At 26.5% G+C, this 17,265-nt stretch overlaps 1 protein-coding gene across 3 annotated transcripts in view; it reads right to left on the bottom strand.

Annotated features, from left to right (window-relative positions):
- The window catches only part of LOC111678186 (frequenin-1), a 79,092-nt gene that overhangs the window by 12,270 nt on the left and 49,557 nt on the right, over window positions 1–17,265 (bottom strand). For all 3 annotated transcript variants that reach the window (XM_046947644.1, XM_046947645.1, XM_046947646.1), the window contains exon 2: window positions 13,299–14,042. In XM_046947644.1, coding sequence (XP_046803600.1) covers window positions 13,299–13,362 — 64 coding nt within the window. In that variant the 5' untranslated portion in view covers window positions 13,363–14,042. The remainder of the gene's footprint in view (window positions 1–13,298; window positions 14,043–17,265) is intronic.

The raw sequence follows: 17,265 nt of genomic DNA, 5'->3' as shown, positions 1-17,265 counted from the left end.
GCAGGTCAATATCATAAATTCAATTAAAGTGAATGTTAAGGAATAAATGGAATTTTTTGTAAAGCAATGTTATCTGTTTGTTATATAAGATTTTAAGTTAAAGATAAATTTTTGATTAAATTAATAAAATTTCAGCTTTTTACTAAATTTGTTTTAAAGACTTTAAAACGAAAAATATAAATAATATAAAATATTACTTTAATGTCAATTTAATATTTTTATATATAGCTTATAAATATTTTAATGCTTAGCTCCTGAAACCATTTATTAGTAAAAAATGTTAATAAAACAAATAAATATTTTTTTCATATTTATCATTTCTTGGCCAAGACGCATTTTAAATGAAGTATGTTTTGCTCACCCTGATTTTTTTCACACAAATTTTTGGCCAAAAATTGGATTAAAGCCAAGAATAGTTAAAATGTAAACGAAACAAAAAACATTTAGAATGTGAATAAAATGAGTGAAAAAATAAATTTTCTACTCACGTACTTAAAATGTATGCAATCAAAATCCCACGCATTCTAGAAATTACAGACACTAGCATAAACAAACTTATACATTTTTAAAATGAACCCTTAACCATTTACACACATCCGAAATGGATTCATATAAAATGTGCATTTAATATTTTTACGTAAAAATGCTTAAAGCCAAAACAAAGTCCTTAACGTGATGTGTGTGAGGGTTTTGATGCCAAAAACAAAAAATCGCATGTGTAAATGTACCCTGCAGTACTTTATTTTAGATTGCAGTTATTTAATACAAAAGAATAATTTGTAAAAATAAATTTCAAAAGTGTAACTCCGAACTGCTGAGTTATTTGTTGCATAAAACTCAAAATTTACACATTTAGCAAAACAATTCATTTCTTCACCCTTTACAACTTTAAATTGAAAATTATTTAAGTAATTTTTGTTTCTTAATGGAAAGTAATTTTCATTTGCATTCAATGTGCGTGTTTTGTTTGAAAGTGAAAAATGAAAATTATTAATAAACTTTTAAAAAACTTTTTAAAATATATATAAATTATAATTTTTATTTACTTATTTAAAAGTTTCCCCTTATTTTAGAACAAATTTTAAATTTATCAATGGTTTACAAAGCTATGTAAATTTGTCGATCGATAACTGTCGATCCATAGAACATCAATCAATAAGTGTAAGGAACCGATTGTGAAACAATTTTATACGCTTTACCCTAAAAAGAAGGTTTATTAGTGTTATAACTTTTATAAAATTTTTGAAAATTTCAAATCGGTGTTATCCAAAAAGTAATATTATTATTTATTTTAAGGAAAATTTTATTTTTTTATACAAAATCGGGCATTTTTGATATTAACCTGAGAAAAATGTTTATATCATAACCCTAATATATATATTTCTAAACGTAATGGTCGATTAAATTGTCCGTCTCTCCATATATAGCGACACTTGAATCGTTTAAAAAGTTTATTTTTTTTAATTTTAAAATTTAAATAAAATTAATTTTAAATTAATTAATTTTAAAATTTAAATTTTACTTAAAATTTAACTTTAAATTTAAATTTTTACTAAAAATCAAAAACTTTACCAAAATTTAGCCGTTAAAAATGTACCGAAATTAATACAAAAGACAATAAGTTATCATTTTGACAACCACCATAATCATTTTGTTAAGGCATCCTTTTCTTTGCAATATCGCGTTGTTGCTATTTCGACCAAGTTTGACAATATAGTGTTGTCACTTTCAAAACACATTTCTTCAATTCACAATCGGTGTTGTACGGTTGTATAGTAGTATGTCGTAATTTTTTATTATTGATTTGTTTTTGTTTCAAAAAATTTTATTTGAAAAATTTTTATGACATACAACGTTACAATGATACGACATCGATTGTGAATTGGACAATTATTTTCAATCAGAAAAGATATAAATTAATAAATATTATAAAAAAAATTAATTTCCAAAGTTAGTCGCCACCAGTTGTAGATAGAATCCATGTTTATGATTTGACAACATTATGTTTCATTTTTCTTTTTCTTGAAAGGTTGTATATAATTGTTGTTAATTTGACAACTATCCGTACATACTTTAACAACGATTGTTATTAAAAAATATTACCAAATATGTATAATTTTAAACGTCTCATTTTTATATATATTTCTTGGTTTATAATCAAATTAATAAAAATTTCACTATATCCACTATCAATCCAATTAAAAAACAACCACGTAGCACAGTGGATTAAAAACTTAACATATTTTTTTAAATAAATCCTTTTGTGCAATAATTCATTCCGTTAAAAATATAGTTATGTATGTATATAAGGTATTAAAAAGATTTCTTTATAACTCAATAATATTATTTTTATGAACATAAATTTAATAAAAATAATGTTAAACACATATACATAACAACGCAGCAGTAAAAGTAAAGCAATCCATTCATTCACTTAGTCAGCCACCTGCTTGTGTAAACGAGATGGCTTGATGGTTGATCGCAGGAATGACTATTAGTTAAATACTCATATGTTTGTACGTACATTTATGTATAAATATTATATAAAATTTTTCTTCATGTATTTACTATGAATATTCATTATCATGTTTATTTAACATGTAATGTTTATGTATGAGTGTTCACACAAAACTTACAAAATGTTACCAGTTTTTGCAAAGAGTTACAATTTTTTTTAATAAATATTCTAAAAATATGAAATTTTTTCAATTTTATTTCTTAGACACATAAGCAATTTCTCTTCATATTGTCATCTTAATATACCCGAGTAAACAAGAAGGTAAACAATAAAGGTTTAATTGACTTCTTTCTATGATCGCAATAACCACCTTGAACTGCTGGGTAAATACTAATAATCCTGCGTTTGTAAGAGTATATATGTTTTTATATATCGAATGTCAATGACGTACATATGAATGTATGTATGTATGTATGTATGTATGTATGTATGTATGTATGTATGTATGTATGTATGTATGTATGTATGTATGTATGTATGTATGTATGTATGTATGTATGTATGTATGTATGAATGCCGTAGTAAGAAAAATGAAGAGGCAAATGAAAAAAAAACATTTAAAACTTAAACAACATGATTGACAAGTGACAGACGTAACCATTGCTTTAACAGTAGCATGTTTGTTTATTTGTCTTGTTTGCCTGAATGACGGACTAACTGACGGCATGACTGTTTCTCTGCTGGCATGATTGTAGAAACGAACAACAAAATTCACTGTTATTCTAGTAAGTAAACAATAACGAAGTTACCATCAACCTCCCGCAGCCATTAAAATAATTATATTCATATTTGTGTTTTTTGCATTACACTCAAATCTTAAAATAGTTATTAAAAGGTTACAACAATTCTTCTATAAATGTCAGTACAAATATTCTCCTGTAAATAGGGAAAAACAAAAAATTTCTGCACTTTTCAAAATTTAGACAGTGTGAACATGAATAAAACAAATTTATTTCGAAAAAGTCGATTCTTTAAGTGCGAGTTTTAGACATCAAATACTAAAAGTTCCAAAGATTTTTATAATTAAGGAAAGGATGTCACAATAAAATAGAATTATCAAATTTTTTCGAGTGTTTTATTACTAAATACACACTGCAGACATCATGGCAGCTACTGGTTGCTGTATGTTAAAAGTAAAATTACCATTATATTGATTCTTTGTCATGCTTAAACTAGTAATATTTGTGTGACGTTTAAAATTTTTTTAATTTTTATTCGGGTTAAAATACAACTGTATGTATGAATAAAGCAACAAAATGTCAATTTTAATAAATACAAACAGAAAGACAGAGAGACACGCCGGATGTGAATGTTATGCTATTTAGTTCAATAAATGTATGTATATTTATTTTATATACTAATGTAAAAAAAGGATTGTGTCTGTTAGCATGTATATGTTGCCAATTACCAAACACACGTAAACATTTAGAATTTACTCACATGAGCATATTTATCTAAGTGTATCTGAAGAGATAAATATGTTATTTTTAATACGCATATGTACTTTATAATTATAATACTCTTTAGTATTATAAATGTAAGGACAGTTAATCGATAACACTGAGCAACGGGTTTTTTGTTGCTAATGAAAAAAATCTTAGATTCCTTACCAAATTCGGTATGCTTATTACATTCAGTATTAAAATTATGTTTGAAAAATCTGCTACCACTTCTCTATTAATCTCATTCCTTACACAATTTTTTTTCTAAGTGTAGTCACAATTTATAATTTTTAAAGAAAATTTACATGCAATCAACAATAAAACCATAAATATCTAAAATAGCGGTGGGCATAATGACAATTTGGCAATTTTTCTTTTGCTTTGGGGAAGGGTATTTACCAAATGTTTACAATGAACTAAAATAAAGGTCCTGCAACCACCATAAAGTACACCAATCGATTCAGAACCCCTTGTATTTAAATTGATGAAATTATGACCTAACTATCTAAAACTTGGGACAAAGTCTGTTTGATTTGATTGAAATCGTTCCATTGCTTCACTGCGGTAACCCGCAGTACCCGTGATACATGATTGTTTTGTTCTCTGATTTGACATCATGTCAAATTATTCCAAGGAAAGGTTAAGAGGTTAGAGTTACTGGTACCTTATTTCTCCGGGATAGTAATAACACAATGATGAGTGCATTTTATCATTGTACCACCGGGAGGTTACCCAGCAAATACATATATTCTTCACTGAAAGTATTTCTCTTTTTATTACCAAACTATATTCCCTTCGTTCCCTGGCAATTTTACAAACCGACCACAATTATATTGTTTTCACTTAAGGCTTGCTTATCAAATATTTGAATTATTCACTATTTGTTTACTCCATCACTCCATCTTATCATCTTGTTTAAAAGTCATCTTGGTTTTTATCTTAAGATATTTTAAATGATTTCTTTATTATTATATTGTCTATATTCATTTAATTGTTTTTAATTACATTTTCATGTTGCTGTTGGTTTTTCAATGATTTATTTTTGTCTGTTGGAATATGAACATCTTAATTTGTTGATTTTACTAATGAATTTAATTTATGGGCAAATGTTTGAAAATAAAATGAAAATTAACAAAAATTTCTATTTAGTTGAAATAATTAAACAAATATTTGTCTATTAAAAGGATTTGCTAATAAAGTTTTGAAAATAGATTGGTTTGCATAAGATAATAAATTATTTAAGAGAAACGATTTTATTCGTTTCAAAAGTTGAAAACTAAAGAAAATGTAATTGTGAGGTAAATGTAAATATTGAAAAAGTGGCTGTAATATAAGAAAATTTTAACTTCAAAGTATAAAAAGTATTTCTTTGTTTTAGGGAGAGACATGTTCAAAAATGATATAACAATAAATCCTATGATAACTGACCTTCCAAAAGCTATTCTATAAGGTGCGAGAATATATCAAATTTTTTTTTCTATATCTGAAACAAACAGGATCAGATTTTTTAGTGGAAATAAAGACTGAGAACAAACCTCAGAAAAGAGCTCGCTTTCTTGTGAATATATTTGTTTGAGCAAATTTGCCTATACACAACAAAAGCATGCTTGCACAATCAAGCGATTATGACTGAACGTGTATGGGGTTGTGATGCGATTATGCCATTTGATTGTGTAATATCAAAATTAATTAGATATTTTTGTGATTGTGCAAGCATGCTTGTATTGTGTGTAGGAAAATTTGCTCACACAAATATAATTTTTTGAGCAATAATCACAGTTGGTCTATAATATCCAAGAGAATAATATTTTAGGGGCAATTGCACTATGCCTAGGCCAGTTTTATTCTTTCGGTAAAATAGGTCATTTCTTTGTAATATTTGTATTATTCGCAACGACCTATACAACACAAACTTTTTGAGAAAATAAATATTTGTACAAGCATTATTGTGTCATAAATGGTTCAAGCATGAAAGCACAATCAAATTATTGTGCCAGCATCAATATTTTATTAATCAATATTTTACTAAAAAGCTAAGTTTAACAACATTAACTAATTCTTTATTATACATACGTTAAAGACAATTGTCTATAAATCCCATTTAAAAAAATATAATAATAACGATCACTCATTACCAAGTAATGTATGAAATAACTACATTACTTACAATACTCTTTAACAATATTAACGGTGTTAAAATTAAACAAATTTTTTTGCAAATATTTTTCTTCTGTACCACCAGAGATATTAAAATCATTAAAGAGAAATTGATTTTAAGATGATTTAATATAAATTACTTCAATTCATATGTAAATATGAATCAAACTCATTAACATTTTAATAAAGCTAATGAAGCATAAATTTATATTCATAAAGCAAAATTATTCAAGTATTTCTTGAGAATGAATCAAAAACTATTTTAAAATACTTTGCAAAATTATACAATCTCAACAATCCATTTAAAATAATAATTTTTTTATTATTTTTCTAGCACCCCACACAAATAAAAGGCAAAAAAAAAATACATTTAAAAAAATCCACATTAACATACAAAGAATGAATATATAACCACTAGAAAACTGATTTAAGTATTTTATACCTTTACTTATAGAATCTTGAATACAGAAATTCAACTGCAATCAACAACTTGAATAAAAAGGTAAAGTGCTTTTTATATGATTTCTGCAACTGTTTCTCAAATTCTGTAGCCAAACAAAATTCAAGTCCTATATAAAATTTGCGAAGAAAAAGAAAAATCAAATAATATGTTTAAACAAATAAGTAAAGCATAAGAATTTTCCTTTTTTTGTGGGTGTATGTATATTTTAAGGCATCATTAAGTTGTCAAAAGATTCAGGAAGAAAATCTAACAAAATCTAAAATGTATAATGGTAATGTCACTCAAGAAGATTGTCTTTTAGTTTTGAGAATATCCATCAATGAATGTATGTAAGACTATTTGTTCTAAATCATACAATCATCCGGCAACTATTGATTGTATATTTAACCCGTTAGTTTGGGATTTTCAATCCCTAGCTAATGACAATAAAGAGATAAATTACAAATTGATAATGCGCTTCATTGTAAAGAATAGTATGAAAAAGTTAATATTGTCCTCCTACCACATTACCTAGAATGTATAAAATAACCAACATACAGTCAAAGAATTTAAAAGTAAACATTTAAAAAAAATCTTTATTAAAGAAATCCACTGGCCTCTTCTAAAACTACTGGAAATATTTAAAAGAAATTTAATTTTTTTCTTACAAATATGCGTCTGTGTGCCATTTAAACTAAATAGTCATACAAAATGCTACAAACCAACACACTCACACACAGATAGAAAGTTAGAAAAAAATAACATTTTAAAATGAAACTAAAAGCGCACAAAAAAGTATTTTTCAATATGGATGCAAAATGTCATCAGTTCAACTGCAACAAAAAACATCTGATCTTTGAATATAAAAAGACATAAAAACTCTCTAGTGAACAAACAAATTTTCTATTTATCGTAAAATGTTGCAGTAAAAGAAATAAAACGAAAACAAAAATAACAAATCACTGCGAAAAAAAACACTCATACACATAGCAAAATAGGAATAATGTATATTATACACACACATATGCATTCTTCAGAAAGGATAAAGCTGGAAAATAGTTTTTTTTATAAATTTATATATTTTTCTTTGATTTATTTAAATGATGAAATTTTATGATTTCATTGGTTTAGAAAGCATTGTAGTAATAGGAATATTGAAGTAAAAAATAGGAATATTGAAGTAAAAAAAATATAAAAAAGCAATTCCAAATCAAGGTTGCAAATTGCTTAATTTAAGTAATATACTCTACACCAGTCATTATGTTAAAATTGTGGATTTTTTTGTATAAAGCATTTAATTTGTTTTATTTTGGAATATTTTTACTTATTGTTGACAAAAAAAGAGATTTTCTGCAAGAGGGCTCATAGGGGAGAAGGGGTAAATATGGACCTATCCTTATAAATTTTGGTAGATGAATTTACGACTACATCAAAGTCATTTATGTAGATTTTAATCGTTTTATTAGTAATTATAAGTTAATTTTGACCTACAAGTCATTATCTGAAGGGGAGTTTGTATGAGGGCTAGGGTGAAATCACTATAAAAATTAGTATTGTCATTTATTGTTCTATAAAACTAATTTTTGTTGACATTATAATACATTTAACGCAATTATGAGCCTAAAGGCCCGATTCGGGGGGTACGGTTGTATGGGGCTAAGAGAAATAATGGACCCATTTCAACCATTCTCAAAATCGTTCGTCCTTGAACCAATAAGAGAGTATGTGCCAAATTTCATCAAAATATCTTGAAAATTGTGACGTATAGCGTGCGCACAAGGTTTACATGGACACACAGACGGACGGATGGACGGACAGACGGACATATCTAAATCGACTCAGAAAGTGATTCTTAGGCGATTGGTATACTTTAAGGTGGGTCTAGGACCAATATTTTTGGGTGTTACAAACTTCAGCACAAATACCCTCCCCTATAGGCTAAACTACACTGAAAATAATCCATGCTCAACTTTACGAAAAAAAATTTCGTAACTTCTATTTTAGTAATATTTACAAAAATTTCGTGTATAATACGAAATATTATTTAATAAAACCCTTTTCTATTTTTACGAAAGTACGAAAACCTTTTCTAATATTTTTTTCTTTAATTTTAGCGAAATTAAACATAATGATATTAATTATATTATGATTAAATAAAACTACAACATTTTTATAAAATTTAAGAAAAAGTAAAATGTTATTCACGAATTATTTTCATAAAAAAAAATTTTGAAATTCGTGTGGAGAATAATTTTGAACTTAAATTAGAAAAGTTATTTTAAAACGCACAAAAATGTTTGAATAAATTAATATTTCGTAAATTTTACCATATTTATTCAAAATTCCCTTTTTTCAATTTATGTAAATTAATTTCTTTAAGAATATTTTGCATTATACTAAAATATTTCGTACAATTTCGTTTATATTACGAAAGAATTTCGTGGTGCGAAGCAACGAACGATTCGTACAATGTACGACATTTTTCGTATATATTAGGAATGGATTTTTTTCAGTATATAGACAAGACAAATTAGTGTTTAAAACGTTTTAGTTTTGGAATTATATCGGCCCTATGAAGTTATAGGGTTTGAATTTAAAACAAAAACTCTAATGTATTTTATATTTAACAATTTTTAACATATCAAGACAGCTTGTTATATATATTTTATAAAAAAATAATGTACATAATTATTGTTTTTAAAAACAAAACCTCAATTAAAGATCCTATTTTAACAATTAATTTAAATTTAATATTATTTTATGCTTTATTATTAATTAATTTATGGTAAAAATTTGTTAACAAGATATAAATATACAATGACAAGGCTAATTTCAAGCCCTCCAAACATATATACTAGCACACACATATATACAGAGCCATAAACAAAAAACCCTGCAATTAGCGGTATGCTTTATAAAACAAAATAATTTACTTTTACAGGGAAAAATGATTTGTAGTAACTTGCATTCTAGATTAAATGGGATCTATAAAGTAAACACATCACATATCGTTTTATTACAGAATAATACGATCTACAAGATTGGTTTAAAATAATAACAAAGTAAGATCGAAAAAGCTGTTTTACTTTATTATATTTGTTTACATAAAAATATATTCCTGATCTACACAAAATCTTGACAGATCATATTACTTATCTGCTCGTGTGAAGGAGACTTTAAGGGATACATTTCTGGTGCTGGTAATATTTACTCAAATTTTTACCCAAACATTAAAAACAATATGTAGCTAAAAGTTAGTAACAACAAAACAACATGAAAAATCCCACTCAATGACATGTATGGAATTTTAATTAGTTAAACAAACAAACCCTTAAAATAACAAACAAATAAATAGCTAAAAAAGGAAACATTAACACAACCAAATTTTGTAAAAGTTATGAGAGGAAAATTTGTTAAACAATTAATTTGAAATATTTTGTTTTCTAAAAATTCGATTGAGTAAAACTTTTTGCAAATTATTTGTTAAAAAAAGAGTTAGTAACTATATAAAATGATTTATGTATTTTTTTAATAAAATATCATAAAAAACATCAATATGAAATTAGAATAGAACCATTTTTATATTTTGGCAGTTTGTTAAGGACTTACCTACAAAGAAATATGTTAAAGGCATATAAAAATTAATTGGTTGTATTATAGAGGATAGTATGATTTCTTTTTCTAAAGCAATAAATCATAAACAAATCAATTTTTGTACATATAACTTACTAGCCAAAAACAAAAAATAAGAATTTCAACATTTCCTAACAACCCTTTTTCCATAAAAAAAAAACTGTATTTTCCCTAATTTACTGCGGTTGTCTAACCGGATTTCTGTAAAATTTTACTGTTTAAGTATTTATTTTACAAATCAGATTTCCCTTTTTCAAGAAAAAAGTCATCCATCCAAATATACACATGAGTTTTACACATGACTCTTTTCAACGAATACGATAAAGAGTAGTCGTCAAAAGTAAATTTTTGTTATTGTTGTATTTTTGTTTATTTATTTAAACAATCTATTTAATGAATTTCAGTTATTTTATTTAGTTTCCGGTTTATTAAGTTTTCATACCATCACATCCATCATATATTTTTAAACATTTAAATGATAAGGGTCTACTCTGTATGAGTTGGCAAGGAAGTTTGTAACACATTTTGAATACTCATGAGGGTCTAAATATAAAATGTATAGAAATAAAATATTATTGATCTTTTTAAATATAAAATATTAAGTTTTTAATGTTTTTAAAAAGAAGACCTTCATAATTCATAAAAATGTTAAGGGATTAAGTCATTATTTACTTTTAATGAAATATTTTTCTTTGGAGCAAAAAAAAAGAGAAAAACTTAATGCAAACAAATTTTTAACCAAATGAGAATTATATTGCTAGAATGAGAATGTAAGCATTTTGAACATTTCAATATTAATGATATTCAATATAAGAAGGCAAAATACTTTCGGGTTTTTTATACACAGAGGGAACCAAACTGTTTATGACATGAATGCCATGTTGTCAAACAGAACGTTGAGTTGTCAAAATGACAACTATGCGTTGTGGAATTCACAAATGATACATTGTCAAAAAGTACAAAACCTAATCGAAATGACAACAAAGCGTTGTTGCAATGACAACGTTACGATACCTCTGTGTAGGTTCCACTTTCGCGTGGTAATCGGATGAATGTACAGGTTAGAAAAACAAAATGTTAAAGTAGAAAAAACATTGCTTCTGAATGATCTTGTTATTATGAGCACTTCAGTCACTTATAGATGATGGGACATAAAAAAATCCTGTTTATATACATGTGACGTCAACGTGGAAAGACTACAGTGATCATACTTTAACGATTATATGCTTAACAAATTTTTATCGTCTTATCGGGTATAGTATATTTCTGGGTGACTTTCACCAACCAGACGAATCGATTTCAAAGCAAATCACCCTTGGAGCTAATGAAATGATTGGGACCAAAAGGACTCTTACACGTTAGTCGTAAAACGCCCAAAATATGAAGCCTGGCAATGGTCATATGTTCGAATACCTGTTAAAAAATTTTAGAATTAAACTGAAATAAACTTAATGAACTAGTTTTTTTCTGTATACCAATTAAAGTAAGGTATTTAAGAGTCGCCTTAAACAAATATCTAGTTGTTAGTCAAATACCTCTCCTTCGTCGTATTCGTAAAAGTTACTTGTATATTTTTTTATACTTGAAAGTATGCTGTAAGTATGTCTATGAGAGAGAATAAGTATGTAAATATGTATTACTTACATACTTACATACATATATACACATGTATAATACTAAAACCAAATTAATGTTGAATTTAATTCAAATGGAATTTACAAACTTTTTTTCGTTTCTCCAAGGTATAATATACATATGTATAATACATACACCATGCATACATATGTATGGACCTTAAATAAGGATATGGTATAGTTAGGTTGGTTAATTTTTTATTTCAAAAGATATACTATATATTTTTATAGGTAAAGTAGGTAGTAAGTATTTCAACCATTAAAAACATGTATATGTGTGTGTAAGTATGTATATTGTATATGCACACAAAACATTCAACACACATATAACTGAAAGATACACTACTTGAAAAATTGACTACAACAGATGCAAATATTAGAAAATATACACCTGTGTTTTAGTTTAATGGAGATAAATCATAAAAAAAAAACTTAATGTGTAATGTAAGTTTATGGGGAAAACTATAAGATATATCCCTACAGTTCAGGGTGGAAGTTTGATACTATTTTTTTTTAATCAGAGTGCAAGTTTTTTACTCAACCTGTGTAAATTAAAGAAAACTCTGGTGACATTACAGTAAGAATCTATTTGGAGCTGAATACCTGTTGGATTAAAAGGTAATAGTAAAGCGGCGATTACAAAGATTTAGAATAAGAAAAATCAACCAAATCAATATAAATTTGACTTAGCCAAGTATATGAGATAAATTGCTTACCACAAAGGATGCACTGCCTACTACTGGATTTGTTGGAGTGATATGTTAACTTGAATATTGTATGTATAGTAAATATGTGTATTTAAATGGTATCATATGGATTTTCCCCACGTTTTTATTTTATGTTTTACTGTGACTATGGTTATATTTTTCATATAATTAAGACATCTTGAGAGGAAGTAGTTGATTTATAATGGATTTAAGTAGAATGTTATTTAATGGCAACATATGCTAAAGATTTTTTTGTGGCAATGAAATGAATATGTTTTTTTTTCTGGTGAAAGTGGAAATTAACTAACGAACTAACTAACTAACTAACTAACTAACTAATTATGTTAGTTGATCCACTCTTCTGGATCAAACCATTATTGGATTAATATTTAAGCTTTAAAGATTTATTTCAATGAACGCTTTTATAAATATCCTGGGCGAAGAGAATTTAATATTCAGAATTACTTATCTTAAATGTCTATAACTTCCAATCAACACTTAAATTCACCTTGTTTAAATTCAGATAAAGGACACATTTTAGTAAAAGAAATACCTTTTTAGAGTTATGCGAAACTTGTAAAGACTAGGAAATTTATTGTTAAAAACCAAAACTTTCGGCTTCTTTTGCAAAACCACATTTTATAATAGTCTACATTAATATTTAATATATATTCAGTCTATTGTTGGGCATAAATAAATAAATAAGTTAATAGTAAATGATTGTCCTATTCTTAGTATTATGAAATAATTATATAATTAACTTACAATAGGTATCCGTTGTTAAACGATCAATGGTGTCCTGTTTCAATTTGGAGCTTTTCTTCCCCATATTTGCGGCACTAAACACTCTCACTCAAACACTTGCACGCGCAGACACACTCACTTTACTTTAAGTGGTGTCCTTTTTTTTCTTCTTCTTCTAACTGTCTGTTATTTTTATGGCAATGGTTGTCCTGTTAGTAATTCTTATTACTTTTAGCTTTTGCTTATTTTATGTTAAAATAAAACTTGTGGCCAGTTGTTGGTAGTAGGAGTGTTATTGGTATTGGCGGTGTTGTTGATAATGATGGCAGGACATAAAAACTGATGAAGGGGCTGTTTTGACGTTTAGGCTGTCTTTTTGCGCCGCTCTGACTGATTGATTTAGTTACTTTCTTTGTTTTTTGTATTATTTCTGTTGTTATTCCTCAATACAATTTAGTTGTAAATGTATTATTAAATGTACTATATATTGATTTTTTTCTATTGTAGCTTCTTTTATTTAATTTTCTTTGTTATAGCATTAAATAAATAGCTTGTTGTTTTCTTGTTTTGTATTGAAATTTGTTTTTTTTATTCTTTGTGTTGTCCTGTTTTTCCTTGTTTTTATATGCTAAAAATTTTCATTGTATTGTATGGTTTTCATAGTTTTACCAACAATATTTAGGGACAAATAGAGGCCAAGGTAGCGTCTGTTAACATTTGATGTCATAATTGATTACATTGATATTTAATTTGTTTATTGACAGCCTAAAAAATAACAAGAAAAATAAAAAAACAAATGGAGAATTAATTTTATTTTAATTTCAATCAATTTGATTATAATTTATTATGCTAAACTGGTTTTTATTCGATGATATATAGGAATTTTATTTATTTAACATTTTATGTAGGCAGATTCCTGGTTAACCATTATTTGTATTTCTCCCTACTGATTGATTAATTGCGGTTATAATGGCGTGTAATTAATAGTTAGAGTATTTTTTTCAGTCACGTATTCACCGAATGTTTACTGCAAAACTGACATATCTAACAATTCGAATTTCCTTAATTGGCCAGAAAAAACTTATATTACAAAGTAATGACTTTAAAGGCGAAGAAAATATATATTCACTACTTCTTCTTTAGCATTATACTCATGACATTGTAGGCAAATACTTCCACGCTCGCTTACAAATGGGGATAATGAAGCACTTACGATTTCGCTTACAAAGAAGTTATTAAGTAAATTGTTTTGCTTTTAATAGTAAAAACATACAGCGACAATACGAATCAGGCACTTCGTTTGTTTTATTAAATGAAAGTCATTACTGAATACTCTTGAGTAATGCAGGCGGTAAGTAGTTGTAATTGAAAAGTATGTTGTTGACTAAGTACAAATCATTAGCAACCATTTGCTGAGTGAGTACTACAAAATATAAAACGCTCATAATTTTTTCATATGGTTTTATCTATTTTCAAAAGTTTTATTATATTGGAAGTTAAGGGTGTTTCTTAAAAAAAATTCAAAAATTTACTTTAAGTTTAGAAACAATAACCTCTATAAGTTATTTCAGAAAGAGTAAAAATGTATTTATACATTGAAACCCTTTTTCAGTTATATCAGTCTTATAAAAAATTAGCCATATATGAATTTATTATATAGTATTAACTTACACTTTTGTTTATTATAAAATTGTTATTATTTTATTATTAAATATTCTGTTTTTTTATTATAGACAAAAAGAAAAATAAAAACGGTCTTACTTTAAAAAAATTTAATAAAAGCTGTTACAATTCCCATGTTTGAATTTAATATCAAAGTAGCTTGTGGTTAGGGTAATTATTTAAGTTGAAAGTCCTATTAATTGTTTCATCGAAGCAATTGAATTGTATATTTTAAATATTTTAGTGTTTAATTATATCAGAATGAAACAGGTGTTTTTAGGATACCTTTATGACAATTGTTAGTCGTTTAATGTATCTTCTTATAATGATATACTACATCCATCCCTGATTAAAAGCCAGTACATATCATTAACTTGTCTTTAAACAACAACTTACTTTACAATGACTACTACATATCATCCGAATTATTTAAAGGGGCTAAGTTGGAAGTGCTTACTAAGCTCCTTATTTATAAGCAAGTGTGGTAAGTTCGTGCCTGTAATGTCGCCACCCTGTTACAATAATGGCAAAATAAGCTATTGCGAAGCAAAAAAATAATTTCCAAAGTAGAAAAAAATACGTACGATTAAGTCTTTGGAAGTACTGAAAAAGACCTGCAGAAGTAAAGATTTTAAAGCACGCTTTTTATTTAATTTCAAATTCACATTTACAATTATACTTATAAATCTCCAATATCCTATAAAATATCTTAATCCTTTACAAACATACCAAAAAAAATAAAACTATTCCCTAATCTATACAATTAATTAAACTTTTCCCACAAGCTTGTTTATTTAAAATCTTCATTACAATAATCATACTATTAAATTTAATATAAGCCTTATATTAAGTACACAATTGTTTTATTTCTAAAACCAATTAACTATAATTACCAAACAAATAAATATTTATGTTTCTATTTAATTAAAATTATTTTACACATTACAAAGTTGTTTTAATTAGAAAATCAAAATTTATGCTAATGAAGTCTAGAAAACTTAATAACAAAACACTTAAATGAACTGCCTTGTTCACAAATAGCCAATTAAAGGTAAATAAACTTTTGTTGAAAATTTTAAACAATAGTATGTTTTGTTAATTAATAATGAGATTGTGCATTCTTAAAATTCGGATAACAGAAATCATATTAAGTAAAGCTTTTGTTCAAAAATCTATTAAAGCTTTCCCCCTAAATATAAGTATGTATTCATTTAACCAGGACAGTAACAAGTTTCAAAAAAGAACTATTTACAATTACCTCTATATGCCATACACTTTTATATACAATTTCTTAACACACTTAACATGACCTCATTTACAAACAAAATGCTATTGCATTAGCTTGTCGTCTCCAACTCACTAGAAAATTCTCAGAAAAATTACTGTTGCTGAGAACAAAAATTAAAAAACAGATTTGAAAAAAATATCTCAATTAAAATTTATTTGCGAAATGAAAGGCAGGAAAATGTAAAACAATTTTCTTTCTTACAATTTTCCAACAACGTTCCTACAACATTGCAGCAGTTGCAGTTGATACTAGTTATGCCTCTAACGTTGTTGCATTAAAAAGTTCTTTATATCAAAAGTAGTAGACTAATAACTGGAGTTTAGTTACAGTTTAGACTATAGTTTTTCTTTAATCTGGACTATAGTTTATACTATTGTCTAGACTATAATTTATACTATAGCTTGGACTCTAGTATAGGCTTTAGCTTATACTAAAGCTAAGACTCTAGATTATAGTCTCTACTAAAGACTAAACTATTTATTTTTACTTTAGTCTCTACTATAGCATGAAGTATAGTCTTGACTGTAGTTTCTAATATATAGCCTTTCTTTTTCTGAACTATAATATAGACTGTAGTCTGAATTTCAGCATAGACTTAAGTATGCTCTTTAGCACAGACTATAGTATGGACTATTGTCTAGACTAAAGTATAGGCTATAGTCTACACTAAACTGCACACTATATTCTGAAATATGTCTGAACTGTAGTAAATACTAAAGCCCTTTTTTATATGCTATAGCCTGAATATTATCATAGATTATAGTCTGGACTTTAGCATAGACTATAGTATAGTCTGGAACATAATTAATACTATATTCTGGACTATATTAGAGTCTTGACTATATTATAGTCTTTAGTGAAAATTCTGTCTTAATACATATATACATTCGTGTCAAATACTATATCTACTTAAATTCTTCACGCTCCACGGTGGTATAGGAAAAAAAAAAGAGGGAAATAATTCGGTAACTTCTAAACGGTTAATCCGATTTTAATGAAATTTGGTATGCACAAAAAGGAGGTGTTGTCGAGTTTAGG

The sequence above is a fragment of the Lucilia cuprina genome, chromosome 3 (assembly GCF_022045245.1).
Source record: "Lucilia cuprina isolate Lc7/37 chromosome 3, ASM2204524v1, whole genome shotgun sequence".
Taxonomy (NCBI): domain Eukaryota; kingdom Metazoa; phylum Arthropoda; class Insecta; order Diptera; family Calliphoridae; genus Lucilia; species Lucilia cuprina.
Note: the sequence above shows the minus strand (reverse complement) of the source record. Positions and strands in the feature narration are given on the sequence as shown.